Here is a 26,925-nt window from a genome sequence, read left to right as displayed (position 1 = left end):
TGTTGACAACATTCTTCCCTTTTCTGCATCCCGGAAACAATACTAATCACGTGATCAGATTCATGAATAAGTAAATATTCCAAGATAAACATCTAAGGCTTATTAAGTGGAAGCTATGCATTTGCCCTAAAGTGCTCCTACCTGATGAATAAAAAAGACAATATAAAAATTTGACGAGTGTCGCAAATGTCACAAAGTCGTAGGATCGACTGCAGTCGGACTTTGCAGTGAAAGAGATAATGACTGAAGTTGGTTTTTCTGATTTTCTATTGTTATATGTTTGAATAAACATAATACATGACAGTCTCTCAAACATATACATTAATCGATAATCCACAGGTAACACACCGTTTAACAAACAGAAATTTACATAAACAGCCAACCAACATAATACGGTAGCCACTGTTAATCTCGCTCAGAGATGTCACAACAAATACCTTACTGAAATCAAAGTTGTCAACTGTTAATGTAGTGGCTTCATATCAAATACCCTAATGAAATCAAAGTTGTTAACTGTTCATTTAGCGGTGTCATAACAAATACCCTAAAGAAGCCATAGTTACAACGGTAACACGTACAATGATGAAGAAAGATACTTAAGTTATGCAAATATTGTATGAAAGCAGAATACTTCAGTTATACTATGCAAGATAATCAATTATGCAACTTAAACAAATACTAAAGCATTTTATGCTGAACAGTGTTTCAAAATTTCAGTGAGCATTGGACTTTTGATACTTGTTAGCACAATGTTATTAGCAACCCCATTATGTCTTACAGATACAATTTTCTTGGCTGTGGAAATTCATTACAATTACACCTCCATGTCAAACCTGTGTTATAGTTATTAGTAACAAGTATTCTGGTTCATTCATGAAGTAAGCAACAATTAAGTATAACATTAAACCAATCTTTAAGTACAGTTTTACCAAAACATTCTCTAATTGAAATTGATACTCAAGACTCTACAATTTGATCTTTAGCTATATTTAACTGTTGTGAAATGTATCTATTGTGTGATTGAAAAAAAAAACTGAGTCAGGCTAGTACAGATACTTATGTACATTTCTGTATTTTTGAACTTTACACCATCACTGACATCATTGTTAGATATGACTGGACATGCACAGGACATCAGCAGCTGAACTTATCAGAAGAAAACAAATACGACTACACATTGTAGAAAATGTAGGTGGGGAAGTGGTAATTGTTTATGTTTACAAAATGTCTTTATGGAATTTGTATAAAGTAGCAGCTTATAAGTCACTTACTTTAAGTGTAAACCAAACCTTTACTCAAAGATAAACAATCATTAACAGTATTTTGTATTTATGGCAAAAGCTACTGAAACTATCTGCCACAATCTTTAATTTTGAGCTACTTATCAGAGAGAAGATAGCAAACCACTACTTCTCCCACCTCCTGTGCTTAGGGATTGACTGCTTCTTTTGTAACACACCCACTGCTTAAAGAACAGGAGACACCTTGTGGTATTGTAATGGATTTCATTTGATTGAAACTCAGGAAGAAAGATTACTAGTAACTTGTAGTATAAGTTATTACATACTCATGCAGAAAGTAAACTAAATATACATCCTTATGCATACATGAAGTCAGACAGATGCTTCAGATATTTTGTCACTTCTGGATTATGGTAACTAATTAAACACCCTTGAAAGAGGTACAGATAGTCCTGAAGTACATTCCTATCTTGGTGTCTTCTTGTGTCTGTTAACCAGTTTGAAAGATTATTAACAGATTCACTTTATTTATTTTCACCATGAAACTTCAGTTCTCTTCTTTAACTATGTCAGAATTCGAAATATGTTCCAAAGTGATGCACTTGTTTCAAAGTTCCTGTAAAAATTAAATAAATTGAAAGACAAAGTAACTGAATAATTCTATATCCATAGTCTAGCACATTACCCTAAAACAAAACAATCCCATCAAAGATAGGAATAATGAAATTACTGAGACTTTAAATAAAAAAACATAAACCATGAAGCTACCAAGCTGAACAGATAAAATGGTCCCAGAAATATCAGATTTTGTTACAAATTACTGTTACTTATGCTGAAAATATGTTCTGAGCCAATATGTTACTTGTAACCAGAAATTATGTTATGTAGCTACCAAATAATGCTTAATAACTAAACAACTACATATTATTTGAAATTTCATTCTTAATTAAGACTACTGACTTTATTAAAACCAGTATTTGAAAAACAGTCTTGTATTTGGGTATCACTTACTGCTAAGTTTAGTGCTGCTGTTATTTGTTGCCATGAGATTTTAGTCTTCTTTGACCAAAAATGCATCTATGAGATTATTTGTTTTGTAATTACAAAGAGTGTTAAACTTTAACTGTATCTTATGAGGGCTTATTACACTTGTATAATTCAAATGATCAAATAAAGGACTTAAAATGTTTTCCTTAATTTATGTAAGCAGGTACTAGTGTTACTATCAGAAAAGTTAACTGTGGCTAGTGTAAAAGAAATTGGGAGTTGTGATGGGAAAGTAACATAATTTTCCTTTCCAGGATAAATTTATAAAGGCCACAAAAAAAAGTGGAACAAGTGTGTAAATGTGTAGACAATTCTTTTATGCTACTTTCAAGAAGGTTCACAAAAAAAGGTGGAACAAATGAGTGAACGTGTAGACAATTCTTATACACTACTTTCAAGAAGGTTGGCAAAAACAGGTGGAACAAGTGCGTGAATGTGTAGACAATTCTTATACACTACTTTCAAGAATGTTCACAAAAAAAGGTGGAACAAGTGCGTGAACGTGTAGACAATTCTTATACACTACTTTCAAGAAGGTTCATAAAAAAAGGTAGAACAAGTGCAAACAATTTTTACAATAAAACACTGTTTCATACAAGGAAATGAAATGTGTACCTATGTTTAGCCAGTTCAAACATCTTTTGAAAGGAAGAAAATACTGATGAGAGAATTATTAAAAGTCAGTTATGTGGATGAACCATGTATTTTGAAAATGGAAAAACCACGATCAAACAGCACATTCTCTTTAAACAAAAAGCAACTGGAAACAGAGTTTATTAAATGTTTTGATTTTTTAAAATATTCAACAGAATAGTGTACAAGGGAAAAAATTCAAAGAATTCAAATCTACCGTTATATTACGATAACCTCCCAACTACTCCTGAAGAGAATGATGCATCTCGAAAATTTTGTTTTCTCCATGACAAAAGTAACTTCTACAAGAAAATGAAGACAAAGAACCTGCCTCCCAATGGTACAGAGGATTTACAATGCTAAAATAAGGGTTTCGATTCCTCTCGGTTGGCTCAGCAGATAGCTCGATGTGGCTTTGCTAATAGAAAACACACATACACAAAGAACCTTCCAATAGTAAGTTGAAAGAAATCTGTGTCAAGAATTTAACAGGAGGAAGAATGTAAAGCTGTACACAAAGTATTTCTATTTTATTATTGGCAAGTCATCTAATTATTAGATTCAAAGAGGTCTGGGAACTAGAAGGTTACAGAATAAGGTTGTACAGTCGTTTTTTCCACAAAAACACAGTTTTACTTATCCACAGAAAACAAAACAAAAACAACAACAATAAAAAACATGTAATTCACCACCTAATGTCAATAATAATAACTTAGAGAATGTGATGAAATGTGGTATTTTACCAGTTTTCTATTGAGTAACTGGCAGAATAACAGGAGGTTCACCAGGAAATGTACTCTAGAGCAAAATTCTAAATTCTCTAACCTTGACTGAAGTTGAAGCAAAGAGAGAGACTGGCTTCAAGTAAAATCTTTATCTCAAACATTCATTAAACAGTCAAAGACAATAACAAGTGTATCACTTAGGTGTCTTTACTGGAAAGCTTAAATATCAATTATATTTGTAGCAAAATATAATCATATCTGTGATCATTACTGATGGTACATACTAAAAAAAAACAACAACATGGAAGCATATATGAAAAATATTGCCATTCTTTTTAGGGTTAACATTACTGTATAAAAGTACAACATGAATACCAATACAAAGGAACACCTTTATACATAAACTGTATTAATAAATATAATCAAACATCAAGCACACCCTCTACATTCCTACACTCAATTACACAACCCCCTTCAAACATGTGGTCAGCTATCGGTCAGTTACCTCTTTCTTTCTTTGTGAACCTGACAGAGACAGAAGAAGGTCAAAACGTTGTTTGCCCCTCTACATAAAAATTTTCTCAACTCATACCAGCCGTTTTAAATATATAAAAATACATCATGTTTTACTTGAAAGGAATTTTTCCTAAAACAACCACGCTGATTGTTGTCTTAAATTAAAACTACACAAATAACATATTGAAAAAGTTTTAAAAATGTATATTAAACAAGGTTGTAGGAAATGTTTCAACACCCAGACAAACAGTAAGTTTTAGTGTTATTAACTGAATACAGGGCCCAACATGGCCAGGTGGGTTAAGGCGTTCGACTTGTAACCTTAGGGTCGCAGGTTTGAATCCGAGTTGCACCATAGTTCCAGCTATGGGAGCATTATAAAGTTATTGTCAATCCCACTATTCTTTGGTAAAAGAGTAGCCCAAAAGTTGGCAGTGGGTGATGATGACTAGCTGCCTTCCCTCTAGTCTTATACTGCTAAATTAGATAAGGCTAGCACAGGTAATCCTTGAGTAGCTTTGTGCAAAATTCAAAACAGACAAATTGATGACAGAAGAGAATGACAGAAAGTTGCAGGCCTGTTACCTTAAGTATAAATATGTAAGTTTCAATACTTTATAAAAAAAAAGACAAAATGATCTTGAATGTCATTTTCATTATCTTAATGATTTTCACGAGTTCAGTATTTATTAACAAAAGAAGTTGCATTGTTTTATCTTAAGAATATGACACTTAGAAAATCTACAGAAATGTACTGTTACTTCATGCACTTGACTACTGTGAATGTAAATTAATAGAGCTTATTTACGTTCAGTGAAGTTTCCTTGCTGTTATGTTTTTAGATCTGTAGAAAACAAATGTGGTATGTACAAGTTAACAACAGAACAACACAAGGAGTACCAAATAACAACAAATGCTGACTTACAATATCTGCTAGAGAGGTCATCTCTTACTGTGTACTGATCTATGAGACTAGAACTTCTTTGTACTATCTCCAGCTTTGTCAATATCCTGTAAACAGATCAAAATCTTATGTTATCTAGATTCTAATCTCTTAATGCAAAGGACCTGTCATTAAACGTAACAATACAGAAATACCTAAATTATAAAAACAATAAACAAAGTCCCTTTCTTGTGGACATGACATGGAGAAAAAGCTACACAAGAGAAATAAAGTAATTTATTTGACAAAAATTTGATGATAAGTCCACTAACTTCTTTATAAAGTACTTGTGTTGATATAAATTTGATGATAAATCCATTAACTTCCTTATAAAGTACTTGTGTTGATATAAACTTGACGATAAATCCATTAACTTCTTTATAAAGTACTTGTGTTGGTAAAATCTTGATAAATCTCTTAACTTTATCTACTATCCTGAAGTCTACAGGTAAAATGTCCATCTGAGCAGTCACTAGAAGAAGCTGGTGGGTATGGTTAGCAAACTTCAGTTTGGAAGGAGATAAAAGAAGCCAATAATCCATATAATGGCTCAATCACAACTCCAAAGCATGAAGATAGTGAATAAAAGCTCTGACCTCCTGACAAAAAACATAAGGGGCAAGCTTGAAGAGAAGGGAACAAAACACCATGTGATGGACGAACTGAAGATACTGATGAGACCATTGGGATATAGGGATGTGGAGATAAACACTAGTGACATCAATACCTGTCATTCATAAGCCCAGAGAAAATGCCTACTGTCAGGTAAGAAACAGTAAAATTGGACAGTTGAACAAAGTAATTGAGGAAAGACGAATTGATGATAGGCTTCCAGTCCTGGTTTTCTTAAGAACAACAAAGAGTCTTGAATAAAACTAGGTGAAAGATATATAATAGATTCAATGTCCTGCTGAGATAATAGTTTCTGAACCACCTCCAACAGACACTGCCTGGCCATGAGATTCCAATATGGAGGAAAGAAAATGGGAATAGGAGACACTGGAGGAAGGAAAAAATGGGATTATGAATCCTTCCAATAAAACTTGAAGACTTTAATGTTCCATGTTGAAAGGATGCCAGTAATGAAGAAAATTGGTAAGCCAAGCTCTCACCAGATTAGAATCCACAAGATGATGTGATGTGCATTGTCAAAGAATACGATGAGATGAGGACCTCAAGGAGAAGGAACAAGTAAGTGTTGGGAAAAGTGGGAAGAGAAATTGTTATAGGTGCTGTACTTGGCTCTGACTGAGACATAACAGACTGTTGTTGTACTGCTGCAGTTCATGATTCAAAAAGACTCAGAGATTGTGTCCAGTATGTATTACCACAGAAGTGGGCCATATGTAAATACCTAAGATAAGATGATGGTAAACATGTATGAGTTAAGGTTGCATCACAGTCTAGACGGACCCAACAACAGAAAAACTACATATGCAGAGATAGAGCCAAAGACAAGAAATAAGCCAACATACAATAAAGAAGGGACAGGATATCCCCCAAAATCCCTCAAGGTTTTGATGAAAAGCTTAAGAGAGGATATGGGTGGTAGAAAGATAATGTAAAAAAGTTGTGAAGGTAGAACAAAGGCAGGAAAGTTGGGCATGTGTAAATTAATAAAACAATCTGTACTGAATTGTGAAACATACTGAAACAAATGCATACTAATGTAGAGAACAAATTTTATTACATACAAAGTATAAACAATTAACAAATATATCAGAATATACACTATAAATTAGGTGTATATCATCTCTGTAATTCATTAACTAAATAATATTACAAATGGAAGCATGATTAAAAACTGGCTGATAGCATAGTAAGCAATACTGTTAACATTAAAAAAGAATCAAATTTTAATGTACTGTACCACTTGAAAAAGCAGTAAGAAAACTAGGTTTAAAACAAGTTGTTCCTATGCCAACACAGTTGAATAAGAATATGGACATCTAATTTATAAAAAAAAATATGGCAGTAATGCAACACGTTTTCCTGTGTGTTGTGTATGTTTTTTAAGTATAACAAGATCATATGGGCTTTTTATAGAAATATTTCTTTGCACAATATTTTAACATTATATCTCTGTCTGCTTAATACATGCATACTTTACATAATAATTTCTGTTGTTTAAATGGTTTTATGCTGTATTTATGTGTGTGTATATGTTTATATTCTCTCTGAATTCTACACGCTATATGTTACTGTAGTCACTATATGCTGCTGTCTTATTAGTAAAGAAAACAAACATTAATGGACTAAAAAGTCTACAATAACAAACAGATGTTCTGATACATGAACATAGCAATAAGGGTATTTACCTCTTCTGGTTTAAACCACTGAGATAACAAAAATAATAAATGTTCCGCTACAAGAAGTAGAGCAAAAAAAAGTCCTCCAACTGCACCAATTTGTCGATACCTGTGGAAGAGGGAAGAAATAATAGTTTTTATACCAACGTAAACTTAACGTCAGATAACAATAAAATAGAAACACTTTTTTTCTATTATATAAAACCTTATAGGCTAATACTAGTAAAAATTGGTCCTTAACTTGTGGAAATATACATTACTTGGTGTGTTTTGATACAAAATAGTTGAAATCAAATTAATTATAAAAACAACAACATTTAACCTACATTGTAAACTAATAAATACATCTTTTTCAGTATCATAATAATTTTTTGAAACTATCCAAATAACAAGACACGAGATTCTTATTCCCCTTTATTATTATACTGGAACATGAGTTGCTTGTAACTGTTTACTATGCACCTGGTACATGAGTTGCTTGTAACTGTTTACTATCCAACTGGTACATGAGTTGTTTGTAACTGTTTACTATTTAACTGGAACATGAGCTGTTTGTGTAACTGTTCACTATTTAACTGGAACATGAGCTGTTTGTGTAACTGTTTACTATTCAACTGGAACATGAGCTGTTTGTGTAACTGTTCACTATTCAACTGGAACACGAGCTGTTTGTGTAACTGTTTACTATTCAACTGGTACGTGAGCTGCTTGTCATTACTTACTATTCAACTGGTACATGAGCTGCTTGTCATTACTTACTATTCAACTGGTACATGAGCTGCTTGTCATTACTTACTATTCAATTGGTACATGAGCTGTTTGTAACTCTCTATTTATTCAATCATAAGATGAGAAAATATGAATAGAATGTGCTCTGATGAATCACTTATTTCACACCTCTTCAACAATAATGACTGACTAGTGACAAAACAGAAGGTGTTAGGACTTTACTTTTAAAGGAACCAATACCTAAAATTGTGCACAGTCGAATACAGTATGAAACTTACAATTTATTTACTTGGTAGTTTTCCAATAGCCATAACCAGTACTGTGGTAATGTTCAGTATGATAAATATGGGAAGGTATTTTTATTCAAATAGTATCACATTGCTTTGTACAAATAACAATAGTGTAGGCACAGAGGAAGGTGATTGCATAATGCTAAAGGTACTGAAAAATGTTCAGTATAATTCATAAAAAGTATTTGACATGTTTATTTATTATATTTTCAAGCTGGATAAGTCTTAGCTGCAATCTCTAGAAATATGAAGAACAGTTTCTATAAGAAGGAGCATGTACCAGCTAAGTTTAGTACCAAGACTGTGCACAGGGTCTTGTATGATTTTGTTGTACACTACTTCAGTACGAGATGCAATATCCTTCCACTGGTACGCTTCTTTACTTTTCTTATGAGCGACCCATGGAGGTACAACTTTTCCAACTTTTCGATCATGTATAGCTTGGTTAAGACCTGCCACGAGACCTAATTTACAGAAAACAAATTTTAAAGTTAAGATACTCAACTAGGCTACAACAATCTCTAGTTCAGATGTAACTTTAGGCTTAGTTGTACAAAACAACACTGATGTGAAATATACAATGTTTCATTTTAATAATATAATACTGATTTATTTTTAAAGCTTGCTCTATCCTCTGAAACTTTATTTGGAGTATTATGTTACAGTATGAAATGGAAAAAGGTTTTTGTTGAAAAAAATGAATTTTTGTATTGCTGTTAGGCCTTTGTGTTAAGCCTTGTTTGCACTAGTTCATATTAGATTAAGTGACTGCTTGAATTGGTAAAGAAAACTGCTAAAAATATTTAAAAAACAGTGAATATAAACAGGATTTAAAATTATTACATGTATCAAATGAAACTTTTAGGTTTAAAATCTTCAAAAAATTGGTTTGTTTAAAACTTGAGTTATTTTTATTGTATTCCAGTGATAGAAAACTGTGAAGCTGTGTATATTATTTTTCAAATTAAGGACAACAATATAGTTTTGTGAAATAGTATAGGAAAATTTTAAGACAGTGTAAGAGGACAAAAAACAGAAAATAAAATGTATCACAACAAATATTTTCCACATTTCAAAGCTGTAAGTTCATATAAATATCACATACACAAAACATTTTCTTCGCAGATGCTACCTGTGGAAAGAAATTCTGCAGTTTCAAACCACTTCATCCAATGGCTTTCTTTTTTAAACAATTCAATGTAACAAACCACACAATGGTTGCACAGGTTTGATGTGCCTGGGTATTACATAGTTAAATATAACTTTGAGGTAATCTAGCAATCTGTATTTCAGTTTGGCCTAATAAGGTGTGTAGAACCAAAGGTTTTTACAATGTAAGTTCACTAATGTTGGCCACTCTCATTTTTGATTTTGCAAAAATATGTATAGATACAGATGTACTGGTCAAGTATTTTCCAATATGTATAGATACAGATGTACTGGTCAAGTATTTTCCAATATGTATAGATATAGATGTACTAGTAAAGTATTTTCCAAACTTTTGTCATCACTCTTTATGCACGAAACATGATTTCATGTGCCACCATTTTTTTAGATAAGGGAAAGTTATGTGATTAGATATAATTCACAGATACATATTAAAACATTATATGTATTGTTGTAATTAATTATTATTTTCATTAATAAAAAAATATATAAACACTTAACTATGCATTATTGTGCCCCTTCACAGATCATTTATGCCTCCCTGAGATGAGGGTGGAGTGCCCCACGCTACGGGAAATATTGTACTAGCTGATATGGATGCTATGAAAATGAAACAGACTGTATAGTTTGTTCACCACCTGTTTAGTTTTTAATGACTCTTTAGTGCTGCAGGGCAAAATAAGTTATGGATTTCATGGAAAGTTAGTTTATCTTGCATCCTTTATTTACAGAAATGTTAAGGTGTTTTTGGGCACCTATTCTAAACCACCAAACACTCATGTTAACCTTTCATACTTACTCAGTTTTCTAGAGGTTTACGATCATTTTGTATTATCTGATTTACTTCCGAATACAAATGCTAATTATGAGTGAGAAAAAACAATTACTTACTAGCTACACTAGGTTCTGTCAACCACACCAGGTCTGGTGGTAAAACCTCAGTTTCTCCCCCACTTTAGTACTTACAACCTGCAAACTAGACACAAAACTAAATAATAATCAGTGATGTCGAGAAACCCACTTGTTGAGAAATTTATATGCAAAAACGGCTCGTTTGGGTTGAGAAAATATTTTACATAGAAGAGCGAACAACGTTCGCATATATCGTTTCTTTTGCATCTAAAAAACTTTGTTTGGTTTCAGTTTTAAGTGTAAAAAGTTTTTTGTTATAGTTTTAAGTGTAAAAATTGTTTGATTTTGTATTAAGTGTAAAACTTTGTTTGGTTTTAGTTTCTGGTGTAAAACGTTGGTTTGTTATAGTTTTAAGGGTAAAAAGTTGTTTGGTTGTAGTTTTACGTGTAAAAAGGTGTTTGGTTTTAGTTTTAAGTGTAAAACGTTGTTTGGTTTTAGTTTTAAGTGTAAAACGTTGTTTGGTTTTAGTTTTAAGTGTATAACGGTGTTTGGTTTTAGTTTTATAGGTAAAAAATTTTGGTGAGCAGACACAGATAGTCCGTTTTGAAGTTTTCTGATAAAAACCAACGAAAACAACGTAGAGTGAAATTCTCGATAATTGCAGCAACTAAATTAAAATATACATCACGCAATTTATCATTCTCACAAGTATAGTTGTTAGTACCAAAGTTTACTTATTTCAATTTCTTTTTTAGTTTGATTATTTTTGAAATTCTCAAATTTTTAATAACGCTTGTCAGTAATTGTTTACATTTTGTTCTGTTTAGTACTGGAGACCTATCATACTTTCTACAGAGTTTTCCCCGAAGTAAAGTTGCAAATATTTCGATATGCATAAGATAAACATTACCTTCCCTTTTCACTTATTAGAAATCAATTTATAGAGTCAATCAGTTATTTCAAATTTTTGGATATTTCAATAAAAAGTGTAGTTCGAAAACGTATTTGAATTGATATCCACTAAATTTATATAGCCCAGTTATCGGTAGTTTCATTGTATTAATTTCCAGGAGGTAATTTCTATATAATGATAACTAACATCAACCTATTCTGATTCTTGTTATTTTTAGAAAGAAACAAAGCCGAATGTTTTTACCCATAGGAAGGACATTCAAAATAGTAATGCCTCAAGTAAAATAACAAACATTATCACGAGTCTTGAAGGATGACATTCAAAATATTTTATACCAACAGAGCCTCATTATTATCAATCAATAATCTCATATATATCGGAAACTCTGTTAACTGAAAGGAATAAGGTACCTTCACATTGCAGACGTTACAACAAATTTACGAAACATAAATCAATGAGACCTCTTTACTTCAAAGAACTGCGAGATTTGTTTAACGAAAGGAAATCATCAGAGTCAGAGGGTTCTGAGGATTAGAGTAGATAGACAAATTGAGAAACGTAAGCTCCTGAAACATATTTAGATCCACAAGAATTGTTTGACCAGTGTTTAACTGAATTAGAAAGCCAGATGCAAGACAACAACAGAAGAACTTCGATGATCGGACGATTTTCTTCACTAATAAGAGGCAGTGGAACTCGATTTATATTTTCTTGTCCCGAATTTTCACAAACTTCACATCGATAAAAAAAAATCTATGTAAATAGAAAATAAAAAGTTATAAAGTATTTAAAATTGCCTTTTTTATCGCTTTAAAAATCTATGTTTGTTTCAAAGAAAATGATCATTTATTACAGAAGCTTTATAAATTATAACTTCACTGTAGACACACAAGTTGGGGAAAGAATGATTTCAAATTAGTAATTAATATTTTTTGATATACAAAACTGTTTACTTTAAGAGTTATTATTCACTTTATTTGGTGAGTTAATATTTAATGATTAAAAAATAGCAAGAGTGTTGAAAGTGATTACTTAAGTTTGGTTGTATTACGTGGCAAACAAACAAACTTACCACGTTGATAGCCCTCGAGTAGCTTTGTGCTAGCCGTCCCTAATTTAGTAGTGTAAGACGAGAGGGAAGGCAGCTAGCCATCACCACCCACCGCCAACTCTTGGGCTACTCTTTTACCAATGAACAGTGGAATTGACCATCACATTATAACGCCCCACGGCTGAAAGAGCGAACATGTTTGGCGCGACGGAGATGCGAACCCGCGACCCTCAGATTACTAGTCGCACGCCTTAACACGCTTAGCCATCCCGGGTCCAACGTGGTAAGAGTCGTACATTGTGTGAGTCAATTATTTACGCCAAGTTACTGTATTTTTGATGTTATCTCAAGTTTGTATTGTTACACTCAAACGTCACTGCGTAGTTTGCAGAAATTTTGAGGCCTCAATGAACAATTTATAAATATATGGACTACCAACCCACTGTGAGCTAGATTGAGAAAATTATTCTTTTCTCAGAAAATTAGTCAATGAGAGAAAACGTGAAGTTAGCTGGTGTGAGAATAATTAACCATATCGAGCGATATGATAAAGTTAGTTTCAAAGTTTAATAAATATAATAATTCGTATTGTAAAAGGGGGATCTATATTAATTGGACCATTCTCTGAGGATTTTGATGAGAAGTAGACAATTTTTTAAAGTTATGATATAACTGTTGTAACCCATGGGGTACTTACTGAGTGAATAATTTAGTAATAGTACTCTGAGAAAAATAGTTTATATTGTCAATTATATTCTTAAGTAATTGAATCAGCCCAAGTGGATATTTGAAAATAAAGATTAATTATTTAGAGTTTTGGATACAACTGTGATATTTCATGGTGTAAATAATTTTTGTACATACGTTTGTCTTATTTTGAAGAGATTATTATTTAAAACAAAAACTGGTAGTTGACTAGAAACAGGAGTCTACCAAAGGTTACATGGGGTTAACAGACAAATGGATAAAAAAATATTATTAATAAAATATGTAACGTTGCGAAGGAATGGAAGTCCATTACTAACAAGCAACAGCAGAAATCTCAGTATAAAGCTGCTTTAGCAACTTATATAGATGGTGTTGTTAAGAAACTAGAAAGTTTGACTGTCAGCATAGATGCTGCTGCCAAAAGAAAGAGAATCAATAAAAGATGCCAGATATACCATGAGAAGGAAGTTCCATTTCCATGGTTAATCAGTACACGATTAACAATCAACTTAAGTTAACAAATGGATCAACAGTGCCAATAGTGATTGGAGCATGTTACAGATATTCAGAAGTACCAGCAAATCACAACATGCCAGTGAGTGAAGAATATGTTGGGGACTTAAGAGTGAAGTGCCTACAAGAAATTGTTTGCAGTAGTGAGAACCAGTTTACTATATTATGACCAAATGAGAGGCAAACTGCACATGTGAGTGTGTGTGTGTACTTATTGATGGGACAAAGAGAAAGTGTCCCATAAGAAAATAAAGATAAATGCACTATATTATGTGGGAGACCTGGAGACAACAGTATAAAACATCCATATTTGACCAAATTGTTTAAAACATACCAGTTAGTAGAATCTCAGATACCAGACCGAAAGAAGATTGATGAACCATTGGTGGTCACCACTAGTGGTCAAGAAAAGAAGAGCAAGCAAGACACTAAGACCTTACAAGTGTCAAAAGGGGACATCCAGAATGCAGGTTTGTGGGAACTGAAGGAATCATAAAAGAAAGTCCCTCCATTGCAGAAACTTTGGGACAATACCTGGGAGAAAATTTAACAGAAGACAAAGGAGATGGTACCAACATAATAGAGAAACAAAAGGGAGTGCTATATCAGACCTATCAAAGACTATATCTATGAAAAACATATATATATATAAACGAAGAAGCACTGGCAGTCACCAATAGAACTCAAAAAAATAAGAGCAAACATAACACGAAGATCTTACAAAGGTCAAAAGGTGATATCACGAAGGTAGGTTTGCAGGAATTGAAGGAAGCGTAAAAGAAACACTTTTCACTGCACCATCTTTGTGACAATTAATAAGGAAAAATCGAGGAGAAGACAAAGGGGTAAAGCACTTATGGAGCAGAATATTAGAAGGAATTGTTGTACCAAATCAAACAGAGAAAGTATACTGGGAAAGTGTAGCAAATCATAACAACAGAATACAGGACTCAACTGATGGAACAAATTCACGAGTTGACTGTGCAAGAACACCTAAGAGCAAAGAAGATAGCGGATAGATCCACTAGTTATGTTCATTGCCCAGGAATCATCAGAGATGTGAGCAGATCTTGCTGGACATGTACTATCTGCCAATGGGCAATACCAGGAGGTAGGTTGGTGTTACTGTGGGAGATTTATTGATTAGAGATTAATTAATAATGTGATTAATATATGTTTAAGTGCAAATTCTCAATTAATATCTAAGTAGTACTTTATTTAATTAAATATTAATAAATTAATTAGGTGATGGATATGTATGTGATATGCAAAATTAAATTAATTAATATACAACTTGGAGTAATAACCAAATTTAATATCAAATTTTTTTCAAATACTTAATATGAAAACCCATGTTTTTCCAAAACGAGGATGTTATCAGGCAGCATAACATGATCATGTCACTAATGTCAGAGGGCGAGCTGCTAGAAGTGATGCCATCACCACAAGACGAAGTGTCAACATTGATCTTTTCATGTTATAACACTAGATTTATAGTTTTCGCTTTTAGAGTCACTTTAAAAGTATCTTATGATTGAAAACAACAACACACTATGATTTTAGTAAATGTAGTTTTACTCTATTAAAAAATAAGACTTCAGATATATGGCATATTTTACATTTTTAAATACGTTATTTTTTTTTTACTTATGTAAAACTCCACTATCTTTTATGCAGGTATGTGTTAATATGTGTTACTTAAACAATGACTCAATGGCTCTCACTTCTATATTTCTGTGGACTTATAATGCTAGAAAATAAGTTTAGGTAAGCGTGATGGGCAGCCACAGATAGCCCATTGTGTATTTGTGTAGCTAACTTTAAACAAAAATAAACAAACAGTTCTACATTTAATTTTCATGGCATAGTTTTGCATTTATAACGTTTCATAGGTATAACACTTATCGATAACAAATCAGCTTACATTTCTGTAATTAATATATTGTATAACATATATTTGTAATAAACACAAAAATAAATCCGAACAAAATCAAAGACGCTGCACCAATTAAAAGGATCCCCAGGATACAGGCTATAATGTGATATATAAACTGTAGTCTAGATTTTGAAGGTGACTGATGACGTAGAAACTACATTGTAGTTGGAAACACTGTCAGATGACGTAGAAACCACATTGTGGTTGGAAGCACTGAATGTCAGTTTTAACCTCCACTCTCCAGTGTCACATGAAGAAATTCAAGAGCAATAAAATAATCAAAATCAGTTGAAATTAGGACAGCGAGATGTGGGTGTTCGAGCCCATGACGACCCACATCTATATCACCCTTTACTACCAGCAAACAACTGTGGGAAAATGACTGCTCTCCAAAGTAAAGAAGAAGAAATCAAAGTAATAATATATCACCATATGGGGTAAGTAAGATAAACGTACCTCCTGAAATTGGCATTCCAGCCCCAAATATGAAGGTAAGGAATTAATTAGTAGTGTAGCAGACAAGTAATACTAGAGTGAAGGGGCCCAACCAGTTATGCAAAATAACTAATATAACTCTGAACCACCATCCACTGTATTGTTTGTTTGTTTTGGATTTCGCACAAATCTACTCGCGGGCTGTCTGTGCTAGCCGTCCGTAATTTAGCAGTGTAAGACTCGAGGGAAGGCAGCTAGTCATCACCATGCACCGCCAACTCTTGGGCTACTCTTTTACCAACGAATAGTGGGATTGACCGCACATTATAACGCCCCCACGGCTGAAGTTTATTTTGGGTTTAAGTTGTTGTATAAGTAAGGTTTCTTTAATTTTCCGTTTGTTTGCTTCTTTATTTAACATTTGAGTGTTTTCTATGGTTATGTTGTGTTTATTTGACTTGCAGTGTTCGAAAACGTGTGAAGGTGACTTTTTATGTTCTTTGAATCTGGTTTCCATTTTTCTACTTGTTTCTCCAATATAGAAGTCGTGGCAGTTATCAAATTGTATTTTATAAATAATGTTGGTGTGGTGTTTGTCAGTGTAAAGGAACGCTTTTATACCTATATTAATATAGATATAATTATATTCAAACATCGTTGTTTTTTGTTTTTGGAATTTCGCACAAAGCTACTCGAGGGTTATCTGTGCTAGCCGTCCCTAATTTAGCAGTGTAAGACTAGAGGGAAGGCAGCTAGTCATCACCACCCACCGCCAACTCTTGGGCTACTCTTTTACCAACGAATAGTGGGATTGACCGTCACATTATACACCCCCACGGCTGGGAGAGCGAGCATGTTTAGCGCAACGCGGGCGCGAACCCGCGACCCTCGGATTACGAGTCGCACGCCTTACGCGCTTGGCCATGCCAGGCCTTCAAACATCGAACACCGCCCTCCACTTCCGACACTCATTTACACAACCCCTTCGAAATATGTGGTCAGCTTTCGGTCAGTTACCTCTTTCTTTGTGAACCTGACGATGACCAAAGAAGGTCGAAACGTTGTTCGCTCTTCTATATAAAATATTTTCTCAACCAGGCTATTAGCCCACATTTAGAATCTAAACTTGTTTTCAAGCATTGTAAGTCCGCAGACATACCACCGAGCTACTGGGAAGACTGGTTTCCTCAATGAACAAGTCTAGTATGATAAACTATGCCACAAGAAGCAACCAAAACGCTTGTGAATTTTGTTCCAAACAAATTGATGTCAAAGAATCATTTTACATGTACTGGAGTGTATTGCATGATAACAGTGGAGTCATAAATTAATTATAAAACACGAAGTACAAGTTCATGACAGGAATAATAAACTTTCTTCCACTTTCACCATTATACTTAACTAAATGTTTTCAAACGAAACTTACTGGCTTATATCAACTTACTTTAGTTGAAAAGAAAATCTCTATAAGGTCCGGCATGGCCAGGTGGGTTAAGGCGTTCGACTCGTAAACCACGGGTTCGAATCCCCGTCGCACCAAATATACTAACCCTTACAGCCGTGTGGGCGTTATAAAGTGACAGTCAATCCCGCTATTCGTTGGTAAAAGAGTAACCCAGGAGTTGGTGGTGGATGGTGATGGCTAGCTGCCTTCCCTCTACTCTTACACTGCAGAATTACGGACGGCTAGCGCAGGTAGCCCTCAAATAGCTTTGCGCAAAATTTATAAACAAACAAAACTTCTACGTCCTTCAATTCACGTTTTGTTGAAACAAATAAGTAGAAGAAAATGAGAAAAAAAATTAAAAATACAAAATCCCATGTATGGTATTATACCCAGACGTATTATATGACACTAGGGGAGTTACTTAACATTAAGAAAATCATTTGTTTTAAATATTTATGCCAGGCCAGACCATGAGATTAATAAACCTGATAATAAACCTCACTCGTGTATCACCTGTTGTGGTGGACACAGAACACCAGATTTCCTACCCTTGTGATAACGTTTGTCCATAGTTCTTGTCTATTCGACAGTCTCTCTCGTACCTTCTAAGCCTGATATATATACACCTACCCCACAGAAGAGCTTCGTGATGTGTTTACTGGCGCCGCCTACCTGCAGCTGAGGGAATTCGTTCCAAATCTGTATTCTCAACAACACGATTGTTTAAAATAGTTTCTATATAATGGTGCTTATGGACATTTTGCTTGTATATTGTTGCTGTATTTTTGAAAATATGAGAGTCAAAATTCTTATTTCAAAACATGAAAAGCTACTGAGAACTAAATGTTATTCGCTCCATGGGGAATCGAATTTTGGAATGTAGCGTTGTAAGTCCGGACACTTACTGCCAATTCATCGCAGTGATCATAGAAAGAACATCTATGGTACTTAAATAAGGTACCTGTGAAGTTATGATTCTGACCAAAAATATGGTTTAAGGTTTCTAATATCAAACAGTTTCCCTTTCTGACGGAACAATTTTAACCCGATTTCTCTGACATTTCAACTGCTTTTAATCGTTGTTCGATATTTGAAGACACGTATGAACAAACCTACAGAGGGTCAAACACATTATACTAAAACGAGTTTCACACCTCAGAGTTAAACTTTAGAAATTATATCACAAACAATTCTAGTTCAGTCCCTAAGGGGTCACTTGGCATATTGTCCATTGTGATGATTCACTCCTAACTACAACTAGGCTCCAAGACCTTTTTGTGAGATGCATATCAACAATACAATAAAAAATACTTTGGCGTGGAGGTCGCACCAACTAAAACGAGAAATCTATAACCCAGAAATTCATGTTAACACATTAATATATTATAGTGGTATTATTATTGTCACTATTGTAGGACTTTCTTTGATCTACGTGTTTTTAGAACATCAGGAATATATATATATATTTTTGTGATTACAATTAATGTTATACATAGTCTATTTTAAATCACTTTGCACGAAATTTCGTTTTGGATGAAATACTATCTGCTGCGTCTACTTTGGGGATTAGGATTCCGGATTTTAGCGTTGTAGTACAAAATCTTACCGCTATTCTACCAGCACAAATAGTGTGCTGCATGTTGTGCTTATTAACAAAATACTCGAAGAAACATTTGTATAATTTATATTATTAAGAATTTTCCTTGTTCTCTTTACTTAAATTTAACGTTTAGGTTTTAAGAATGATTTTATAGTGAAGTTAGTTCATAGCGTTGACACTAGGGCATGTCTTTTATATATTGCCCCAAATAGAAAAGTTCCAATCTAGTCAAACTGCGCGCAGCCTGGTGGTTAGCGTGCTAGACTAAGAATTGAAGAGGATAATATCGTAGATATGATTTCCATAAACACGCTCTACACTTTCGGCTGCTTTATAAAAGCAACAATCTATTACACCATTTGATTTAAAACCTGCTCTTCCCAGTTGCTTAACGCACGCGCGAATAAGGTGTCATCCGGGTCGAAAATTCGATTTCAGTTTGCAACCATTGAATTTTTTCTTTATATTACCACTTGACTGAACTAAACGATTTTTTTTAAAGGAATGATATTCCAAATGCTCTTTTAATGTTACTCAAAGAAACACCAAACCTTCAATCAGTGAAAAATTTAGAAATATACCACGTGGTGCGTGAACTTAGAATCCAAGCAGAGGTATAATTTTGGTGGCTATGAAATACTAAATACAAAATAACCAAAGAACTGTATTAAATTCACAAGTTTTAAATCAAAATCATGCACTACATTCTTTTTTTGCCACATAGTTATCAGTAGATAACACATAATTTATCTGCTTGTTTATTTATTGAAAATGTTTATGCAACACTACATAAGGGTTCATATAGTCGTTCTCTATATTGGACTGACAGACTAAAGGGAAATTAGCTAACCAACAGCACCCACTGCTAACTCCTGGGCCACTCTTGTCTGTCCGATAATTGAGATTTGACCGTCACTGTCTTTGAAATGTATCCTTACGCTATAGAAGTACTATTTTCTATACTCCACCTGGAAAGCATTGTTCACGTTCGTTTTTTTGTTCGTTTTGAATTTCGTGCAAAGCTACGCGGGGGCTATCTGCGCTCGCCGTCCCTAATTTTGCAGTGTAAGATTAGAGGAAAGGCAGCTAGTCATCACCACCCACCGCCAACTCTTGGGCTAGTCTTTTACCAACGAATAGTGGGATTGACCGTAACATTATAACGCCCCCACGGCTGAAAGGGTGAGCATGTTTGGTGCGACTTTGATTCAAATCCGCGACCCTCGGTTTACGGGTCGAACGCCTTAACACACTTGGCCATGCCGGGCAAACATTGCTTACTCTGTTTAAATGTTTTAGAAAAAAAAATCCTTTCTTTGTCGGGAGAGAAATGAAAACGATATTATAATCACATAACCTCGGAAGGTTTTTTCGTGATGCATATGAATATTTGTGAAAAATTAAAATAACTTGAACATATTTATTTGTTTAATTACCTGAATCTGACTGATACTTATTGATTTGAGTGTTTGTTGTTAAGCGAAAAGTTACACAATGGGATCTCTGTACGATGCCCATCACGTGTATCGAAAGTTGATTTTGAACGTTATTAATACACATTTAGCACAAAATGTTTTTTTTATTCCGTATGTTAATTATCAATAACTACCGATCAGAAGTTTGCGTCCTCTGGTGGGACAGAAGTAAGTCTGCGGAATTAAAAGGGAAGTTCGATCGCCCAATGTGGCTTTGATGGGAGAAACACACCTACAGACGTTTGTGTGGCGCCATCTGTTTTAATTTCTTTGTATGTCTTTCGATAGAATATGCATAATATACTGATGCATGCACTGATTTATGGAGTATGCTAAACTTGGATAAGATTTTTAAAGTGACGCATTAGAATGAAATATAGGGAAATGCTTTAGAAAGTTCAGTTTAGTTGTTGCTTTACTGATCTAAAAACTTTACTTCACTCTGTGAGTGCTTTTGTTGAAATAAGAAACGAAAGACGAAAACGAACCATTTGAAACAGAAAAATCTAACTTTCATTCAGATGAGAGATAATAAAATGCTAACGTTTGCTCTTGGAATGGGTGAGGAAGTCGTGTTCTTTCCTTATGTTTACCCTGCCGAGACGGTCGGTACTCGATCAACAAACGAAACGGTGAGAAATGGAACTCGTCAAAAGATAAAGAAACCAACTGTAAATGTTTCCTGACATTTATCTACTGCTTCCATACAAAAAACCCACCAAAGACGCAGCATCCAGTTTCCTTGCTTTTAATAAAGCTCCTTCATGGATTGCATTCAGAAATGCTAACACATTTCACGTCTCTTATACATCTAATTAACTGCACGAGAAAAATCAGTTACTTTGTCCATGGTATATATATTATTAGACTGAAAGCACGGTGTGGCTGAATAGGTTTTGGTTTCTATTTTTGGTCTGTTTTTCAAGAAAAACGATCACTGAACTTTCTGTTCCAGTGAGAGGCCTCGTTTTCAAATTATTCCGTTTGGTGTGTCCTCATCTAGAAATGGGTGATAGAAACTGTGTCAACAGCAACACATAGAATAGGTTGGAGACTCAGTGTCTGCCTTGAGTCTTAAAGTTAACGGTGTAAGTCAGTGTTCTACGTAGAATAAACAATACAAATCTGTTTTAATTATTTACACCACTGTTAATTACTTACTATCCATACAGTTTATTTATATATTTAAAATCCTTGATACATCTGCAGCTTTTCCACACGATAAATTAAGCCTGTGTCTTTGGTCGTACAAACGAATAATGTCCCCCGCTAGTACAGCGGTAAGTCTAAAGATTTACAACGCTAAAAATCAGGGGTTCGATTCCCCTTGGTAGACTCAGCAGATGTCGAAGAAAGAAAATTGAAAAAATAAACACCACTTGGTGTTGGTCAATCTATTTGGAGCAGAATAAACACTTTATATGAAGAAGCACTGAGCACCATTCCTTAGCCACTATTATTTCATAGAAAGCTTGTACGCCTAAAAAACACGATATATTTTTTATTATATTTCATATTTATATATCTGTGTTGTAGTAAACAGTAACATTATGAGTGAAATGAAAGACATTATTTAAACCTAATTTGCTTTCTCGAAAGTTTTGACTGCCAAGGTGGGATCCTCGACGTGGTGCTACTTTTGACAGCGCTAATAGAAGAAACGAAACAATTCCACGCATGAAGCTTGGAATGAAAGATATATATATATAAGGATTAATACAGCTGTTACCGGCTGAGATGATGCCACTGTTTTCTTGTCGAAGACTTTTGGATTTCCAAAGGCCATTTCCATCTCCTGGATGGTGCATGGCAAATTGGTAATCATAATGGCAACAAATGTGGCCGTAGCCATCATAAGTGTCTTCACCTTTGCACGAGGAAGGGCCGACGCTGTCTGTTGGCAATTTCTCATTACTGATGGTTGTCGCCTTATGTCTAGTAAAATTCGTGAGTACAAGGCCACCAAAAGACTACATGGGATGGTGAATACAGTTAGAAACACAACATCCAGGTACAGCTGGCGATGTGACCTTGGATACTTCTGGGTGTAAAAGATAGAGCCACATAAATACTGATTTATACTTGAAGTACTGAATGAAATAAAGTGACCACCCACGCTCCCAAGGAAAGTTTCCACGAAGAAATGTGCGGGTTTAAAGAGTGGTCAAGCGTGTTAAGGCGTGCGACTCGTAATCTGAGGTTAGCATGTTCGCATCCCCGCCGCGCCAAACATGCTCACCCTTTCAGCCGTGGGGACTTATAATGTTACGTTAAATCCCACTATTCGTTGGTAAAAGAGAAGCCCAAGAGTTGGCGGTGGGTGGTGATGACTAGTTGTTTTCCCTCTAGTCTTACACTACTAAATTAGAGACGGCTAGCGCAGATAGCCCTTGAGTAGCTTTGTGCGAAATTCACAAATCAAACGATCCAGGGTTATACCAACCAACATGTAAGTAAACGAAACTAAAGTACTCTGAATGAACAGCAAAAGAATCTCCGTTCTACCCGTAACTTTCCATATTATCTGTGACGTCACTGTCAACATGGTAACTAGCAGGTCAGCTACAGAAACGTTGAGAAACAGGGTTCTAGGTTTTGAGCGACGAAGCCGGTGAGAGATTCGAAGTTCCGAACAAATCACAACGTTTTTGGAAAAATAAAATGATTATCGTTACTGTAGCGCAACGATAACAACACGAATCGTTCGATAATAATCAAATCCAAGAAACGTCCTTAATATTATCAATGTACGTTAAGTTAGAATCGGTCAGTTTAAGATGAGAAAGATTCGCCATGATGTACAACACACTTACAACTTCGCACTTACCGGTAAAACTACGTCACTAACAACATTTTTCGTTGCTTAACGAAACGTTCTTATGGCAACCTCACCGTCTTTTTCAGGTTTGTCTTGGCGCCCCACGCACTATAGGTTAAGAAAATAAATATAATTTAACGATAAATAAATTATCAACTCAAGAATGGAATTTTGGGATTGATACAGTGACGACGAAACCAAAAAGTCTCTTACTATGTTACAGTTCAAATAAAGTTTTAAGACATTTTCACCCGTTAACGTTGGGTTGATAAAAATAATAAAACTGTATCATTTTAGTTCTAGTGTTGTTGTGGTAGTGCATTTATCTGAACAACTGGATTTAAAAATTCACCTAATATATAATATTCTGAAAAAAAGAAGCCATAGAGAGAATATATTATTGTATATATTAAGAACTATAAATAAAGTTTTAAATAATGGAAAATATTTAAAATAAAAGTAAGAAACTAAAGGTTATTTAACAAACAACAAACCCGATTTCTATATAGACAAACTTATGAATAAATTACCAATATATTATGCTTCTAGGAGAATAGTTAAAATTGTTTAAGTCTCGTAAAAATATCTCCACTAACGCAGCGTTACGCCAAAAGACTTATAACGCTAGAATCCTGGTTTCGATACTCGTGGTGGGCAGAGCACTAATAGCCCATTGTGTAGCTTTCTGTGTATTTACAAACAAACAAACATGTCTTGTAAAAGATGTCGAAAATACAATTTGGCTCCTTTTGCCAATCAAAATATCTGTCGTAATATCAAGAAATATAATTTGCTTCCTTTAGCCAATCAAAATATCTGTCGTAATATCAAGAAATATAATTTGCTTCCTTTAGCCAGTCAAAATATCTGTCGTAATATCAAGAAATATAATTTGCTTCCTTTAGCCAATGAAAATATCTGTCGTAATATCAAGAAATATAATTGCTTCCTTTAGCCAATAAAAATATTTGTCGTAATATTAAGAAATATAATGCGCCTCTTTTGCCAATCAAAATATGTGTTGTAATAAACTATTTAATTCTATGTTGTACTTCATCTCACAAGTCACAATGGTAGTAACTTAAACAATTATTCAGCGCTGTTGTAATTTTTATAAGCTAATTTCATCAAGTATTCATATCAATCAATTAATTACATGTTTATATATTTAGCACTATGTAAATTAAATAAACAGACATATCACATTACAAAGTGTACTGATTTATTGTACCAATTGAGCTTTTCACCTAGATGAGTTTTGGCAACAATTTGAACCGATCACAAACTAAATTAACATATAACATTGATAAATACACGCTTTACAGAATTATACAATAGTAACAACTCCGATTTCACAATATTTTACTTTTACAAACTTAAGCTAGCTGTAATGCTTTTGAAAAGTTCCAGACTTTTTAAAACATGAATTAAAGAGGCTGTTACATTGAATATTATAAATATATTTTGTTATAACATTGTTCAACACCCGTGTCTAAACGTCACTAAAACACGGAACAGAAATACGTTTTGGTTTTATATATGGTAATATTAATACAGAAGCATACACACACACACACATGTATATATGTATTTACATTTATACAACTTGATGTCTAAAATATGTCGAAAACAAGTCACAGATACGATTAGACAATATGTCAATTACAATATATAACCAATAAACAGTTTGAAGCTAATGATAGTAAAGCGGTCAATACAATAATAGAAATTACACTGTGAAGAGCTTACGGAGACTTTAGACATATCAGTGACAAAATCCAGGAAACCATTATGGAAGATACAGCAAATAGAATCTGCGTTTGAACTCCCCGATTTTCTGTCATTTCTGATAACAAAAAGTATACGGTTTAGCGAGTCAGGATTATATTGGTAGCTGAAAGCTTTTAATGGGCGTAAAATAATCAGACTAGCTTGTCGAAGTAACGTTTTGAAATCGAACAAAGTAGGGTTGTTACTGAAAAGTAAAGTGTATATCGATTAGCCAAAATACGTTATTCGACATATAATGAAAACAGTACATTATTCAATGTGTAAAACACATATAATTAAATGGTGCCCTCAGCAGAATTCCAAGAATCAAGAAGTCTCCTAAACAGTATTCCAGAAATGTAAAAGTATCTTAAATAGTATTCCAAGAGTAAAGTATCTTAAATAGTATTCCAATGGTAAAGTATCTTAAATAGTATTCCAAGAGTAAAGTATCTTAAATAGTATTCCACGAAGTCTAAAGTTGATCACCTGGAACATTATGATGAAACATTACAAAAGGAAACAGTTCGTTATACCAGGTCCGGCATGGCCAAGCGTGTTAAGTCGTTCGACTCATAAACTGAGAATGGCGAGTTCGAACCCCAGTTGCACCAAACATGCTCGCCCTTTCAGCCGTGGGGGCGTTATAATGTGACGGTCTATCCCACTATTTGTTGGTAAAAGAGTAGCCCAAGAGTTGGCGGCGGTGGGTAGTGATAACTATCTGCCTTCCCTCTAGTCTTACACTGCTAAATTAGGGACGGCTGGTGCAGATAGCCCTCGCGTAGCTTTGTGCGAAATTCAAAACAAACAAACGAATCATTATACTAATTTAAAAAAAAAGGATATTGTTTGGTTAACAATAAACTTTCGATTAGTTGATTAAACTATTGATTCAAATTTTTTTATTGGTCATAAAATGTCAAATAAATTCCCCATATTTACTGAACTGTTTATTAAACATTAAACTTTTTAATAAAGGATATTGACATCATATCTTGTTTAAAGGTGAATTTTACAGAAAAAAGAAAACTTTGCTGTGAAATGAACTACTCGTACTGATTAATTTTGCAGGTTTACATTTTTTATAAAAATATGTGCTAATAAATGAAACGTAGAACTTGGTGCAGAATGTGCCCATTCTGAGTGGCAATCCGAACGTTTTAGTTTTTACGTTTGCAGCTGGGAAAGGTACTGTGACGTAATAGTTGCCAAACAAACCACCAACGCCAGCGCATTGAATGTAAATAAACATGGCCAATGCATGGAGAGAAACAGAGGCGGAGTCTGTTTTGACTTTGTGTTCTGAACAATGTCGAGTAGCGCTATATCAATTTTAATCTACTCTGAATGAATCTAGAACAGTTACTTTTGACACAGATCTGACAAGTTCTAGTTATGAGGACAGTTCCACGAACGAAAGTGGCGGAACTGTGAGTGATGCTGATAGCATCCAGGCCGGTTGCGAGTCGGTCATACCGCCAGTGGAAGAATGGTAAGCCTAAGTTATGACAACAAATATGGTCTGTATTATTTTACGTGCAATTTTAAGCATCTCGAAACCTGTCTGGTGTTTATAAATTATTGGTATCACAGACTGGGTTTTATTTGTTTATACTTTGCCGACTATGGTAACTAATACTCCGTCCTTCCACAATCATTGTACTGGGTATTTATGACTCGTAACAAAATGAATTTCAATTATACGTCATAATTCTGTTTATAAAATTAAACTAGATGTAGCAGGCTGATTAGTTAATTTAATATTTACCATAAATGTATAATTTATACGACATATTCCTTTTCT

General features: G+C 34.1%; 2 protein-coding genes across 36 annotated transcripts in view; one reads left to right on the top strand and one right to left on the bottom strand.

The window, feature by feature from the left end:
* The window catches only part of LOC143243348 (uncharacterized), a 207,172-nt gene that overhangs the window by 43,908 nt on the left and 136,339 nt on the right, over positions 1-26,925 (top strand). The window lies entirely within an intron of this gene.
* On the bottom strand, positions 1,052-10,194 carry LOC143243343 (uncharacterized). 3 transcript variants are annotated; one of them, XR_013024271.1, is made up of 6 exons: positions 9,539-10,040; positions 8,714-8,897; positions 7,424-7,523; positions 5,088-5,173; positions 3,139-3,339; positions 1,052-1,857 (listed from the first exon to the last, which is right to left on the bottom strand). XR_013024271.1 is itself a non-coding variant. In XM_076487198.1 (5 exons), exons 1-4 carry the CDS (start codon positions 10,106-10,108, stop codon positions 5,135-5,137), a joined length of 330 nt encoding a protein of 109 aa, XP_076343313.1. In that variant the 5' UTR covers positions 10,109-10,194; the 3' UTR covers positions 1,052-1,857; positions 5,088-5,134. The 3 variants fall into 3 exon arrangements, 2 of the variants coding, with proteins under 2 accessions (XP_076343313.1, XP_076343312.1); XM_076487198.1 differs by lacking the exons at positions 3,139-3,339; positions 9,539-10,040 and adding an exon at positions 10,102-10,194; XM_076487197.1 differs by lacking the exon at positions 3,139-3,339 and having other exon boundaries at positions 9,539-10,029.

This window comes from Tachypleus tridentatus, unplaced genomic scaffold (genome assembly GCF_004210375.1).
Source record: "Tachypleus tridentatus isolate NWPU-2018 unplaced genomic scaffold, ASM421037v1 Hic_cluster_2, whole genome shotgun sequence".
Lineage (NCBI taxonomy): Eukaryota > Metazoa > Arthropoda > Merostomata > Xiphosura > Limulidae > Tachypleus > Tachypleus tridentatus.
This window is presented reverse-complemented; position numbering and strand designations above follow the sequence as displayed.

Coding starts and splice junctions, on each gene's coding strand:
- LOC143243343 (XM_076487197.1), bottom strand. CDS start 9,602: ATGAAGTGGTTTGAAACTGCAGAATTTCTTTCCACAGGTAGCATCTGC. Junction 7,524..8,713: donor CTTGGTACTAAACTTAGCTG/GTACATGCTCCT, acceptor CCTCTTCCACAG/GTATCGACAAATTGGTGCAG. Junction 5,174..7,423: donor AGTGGTTTAAACCAGAAGAG/GTAAATACCCTT, acceptor ATCTGTTTACAG/GATATTGACAAAGCTGGAGA.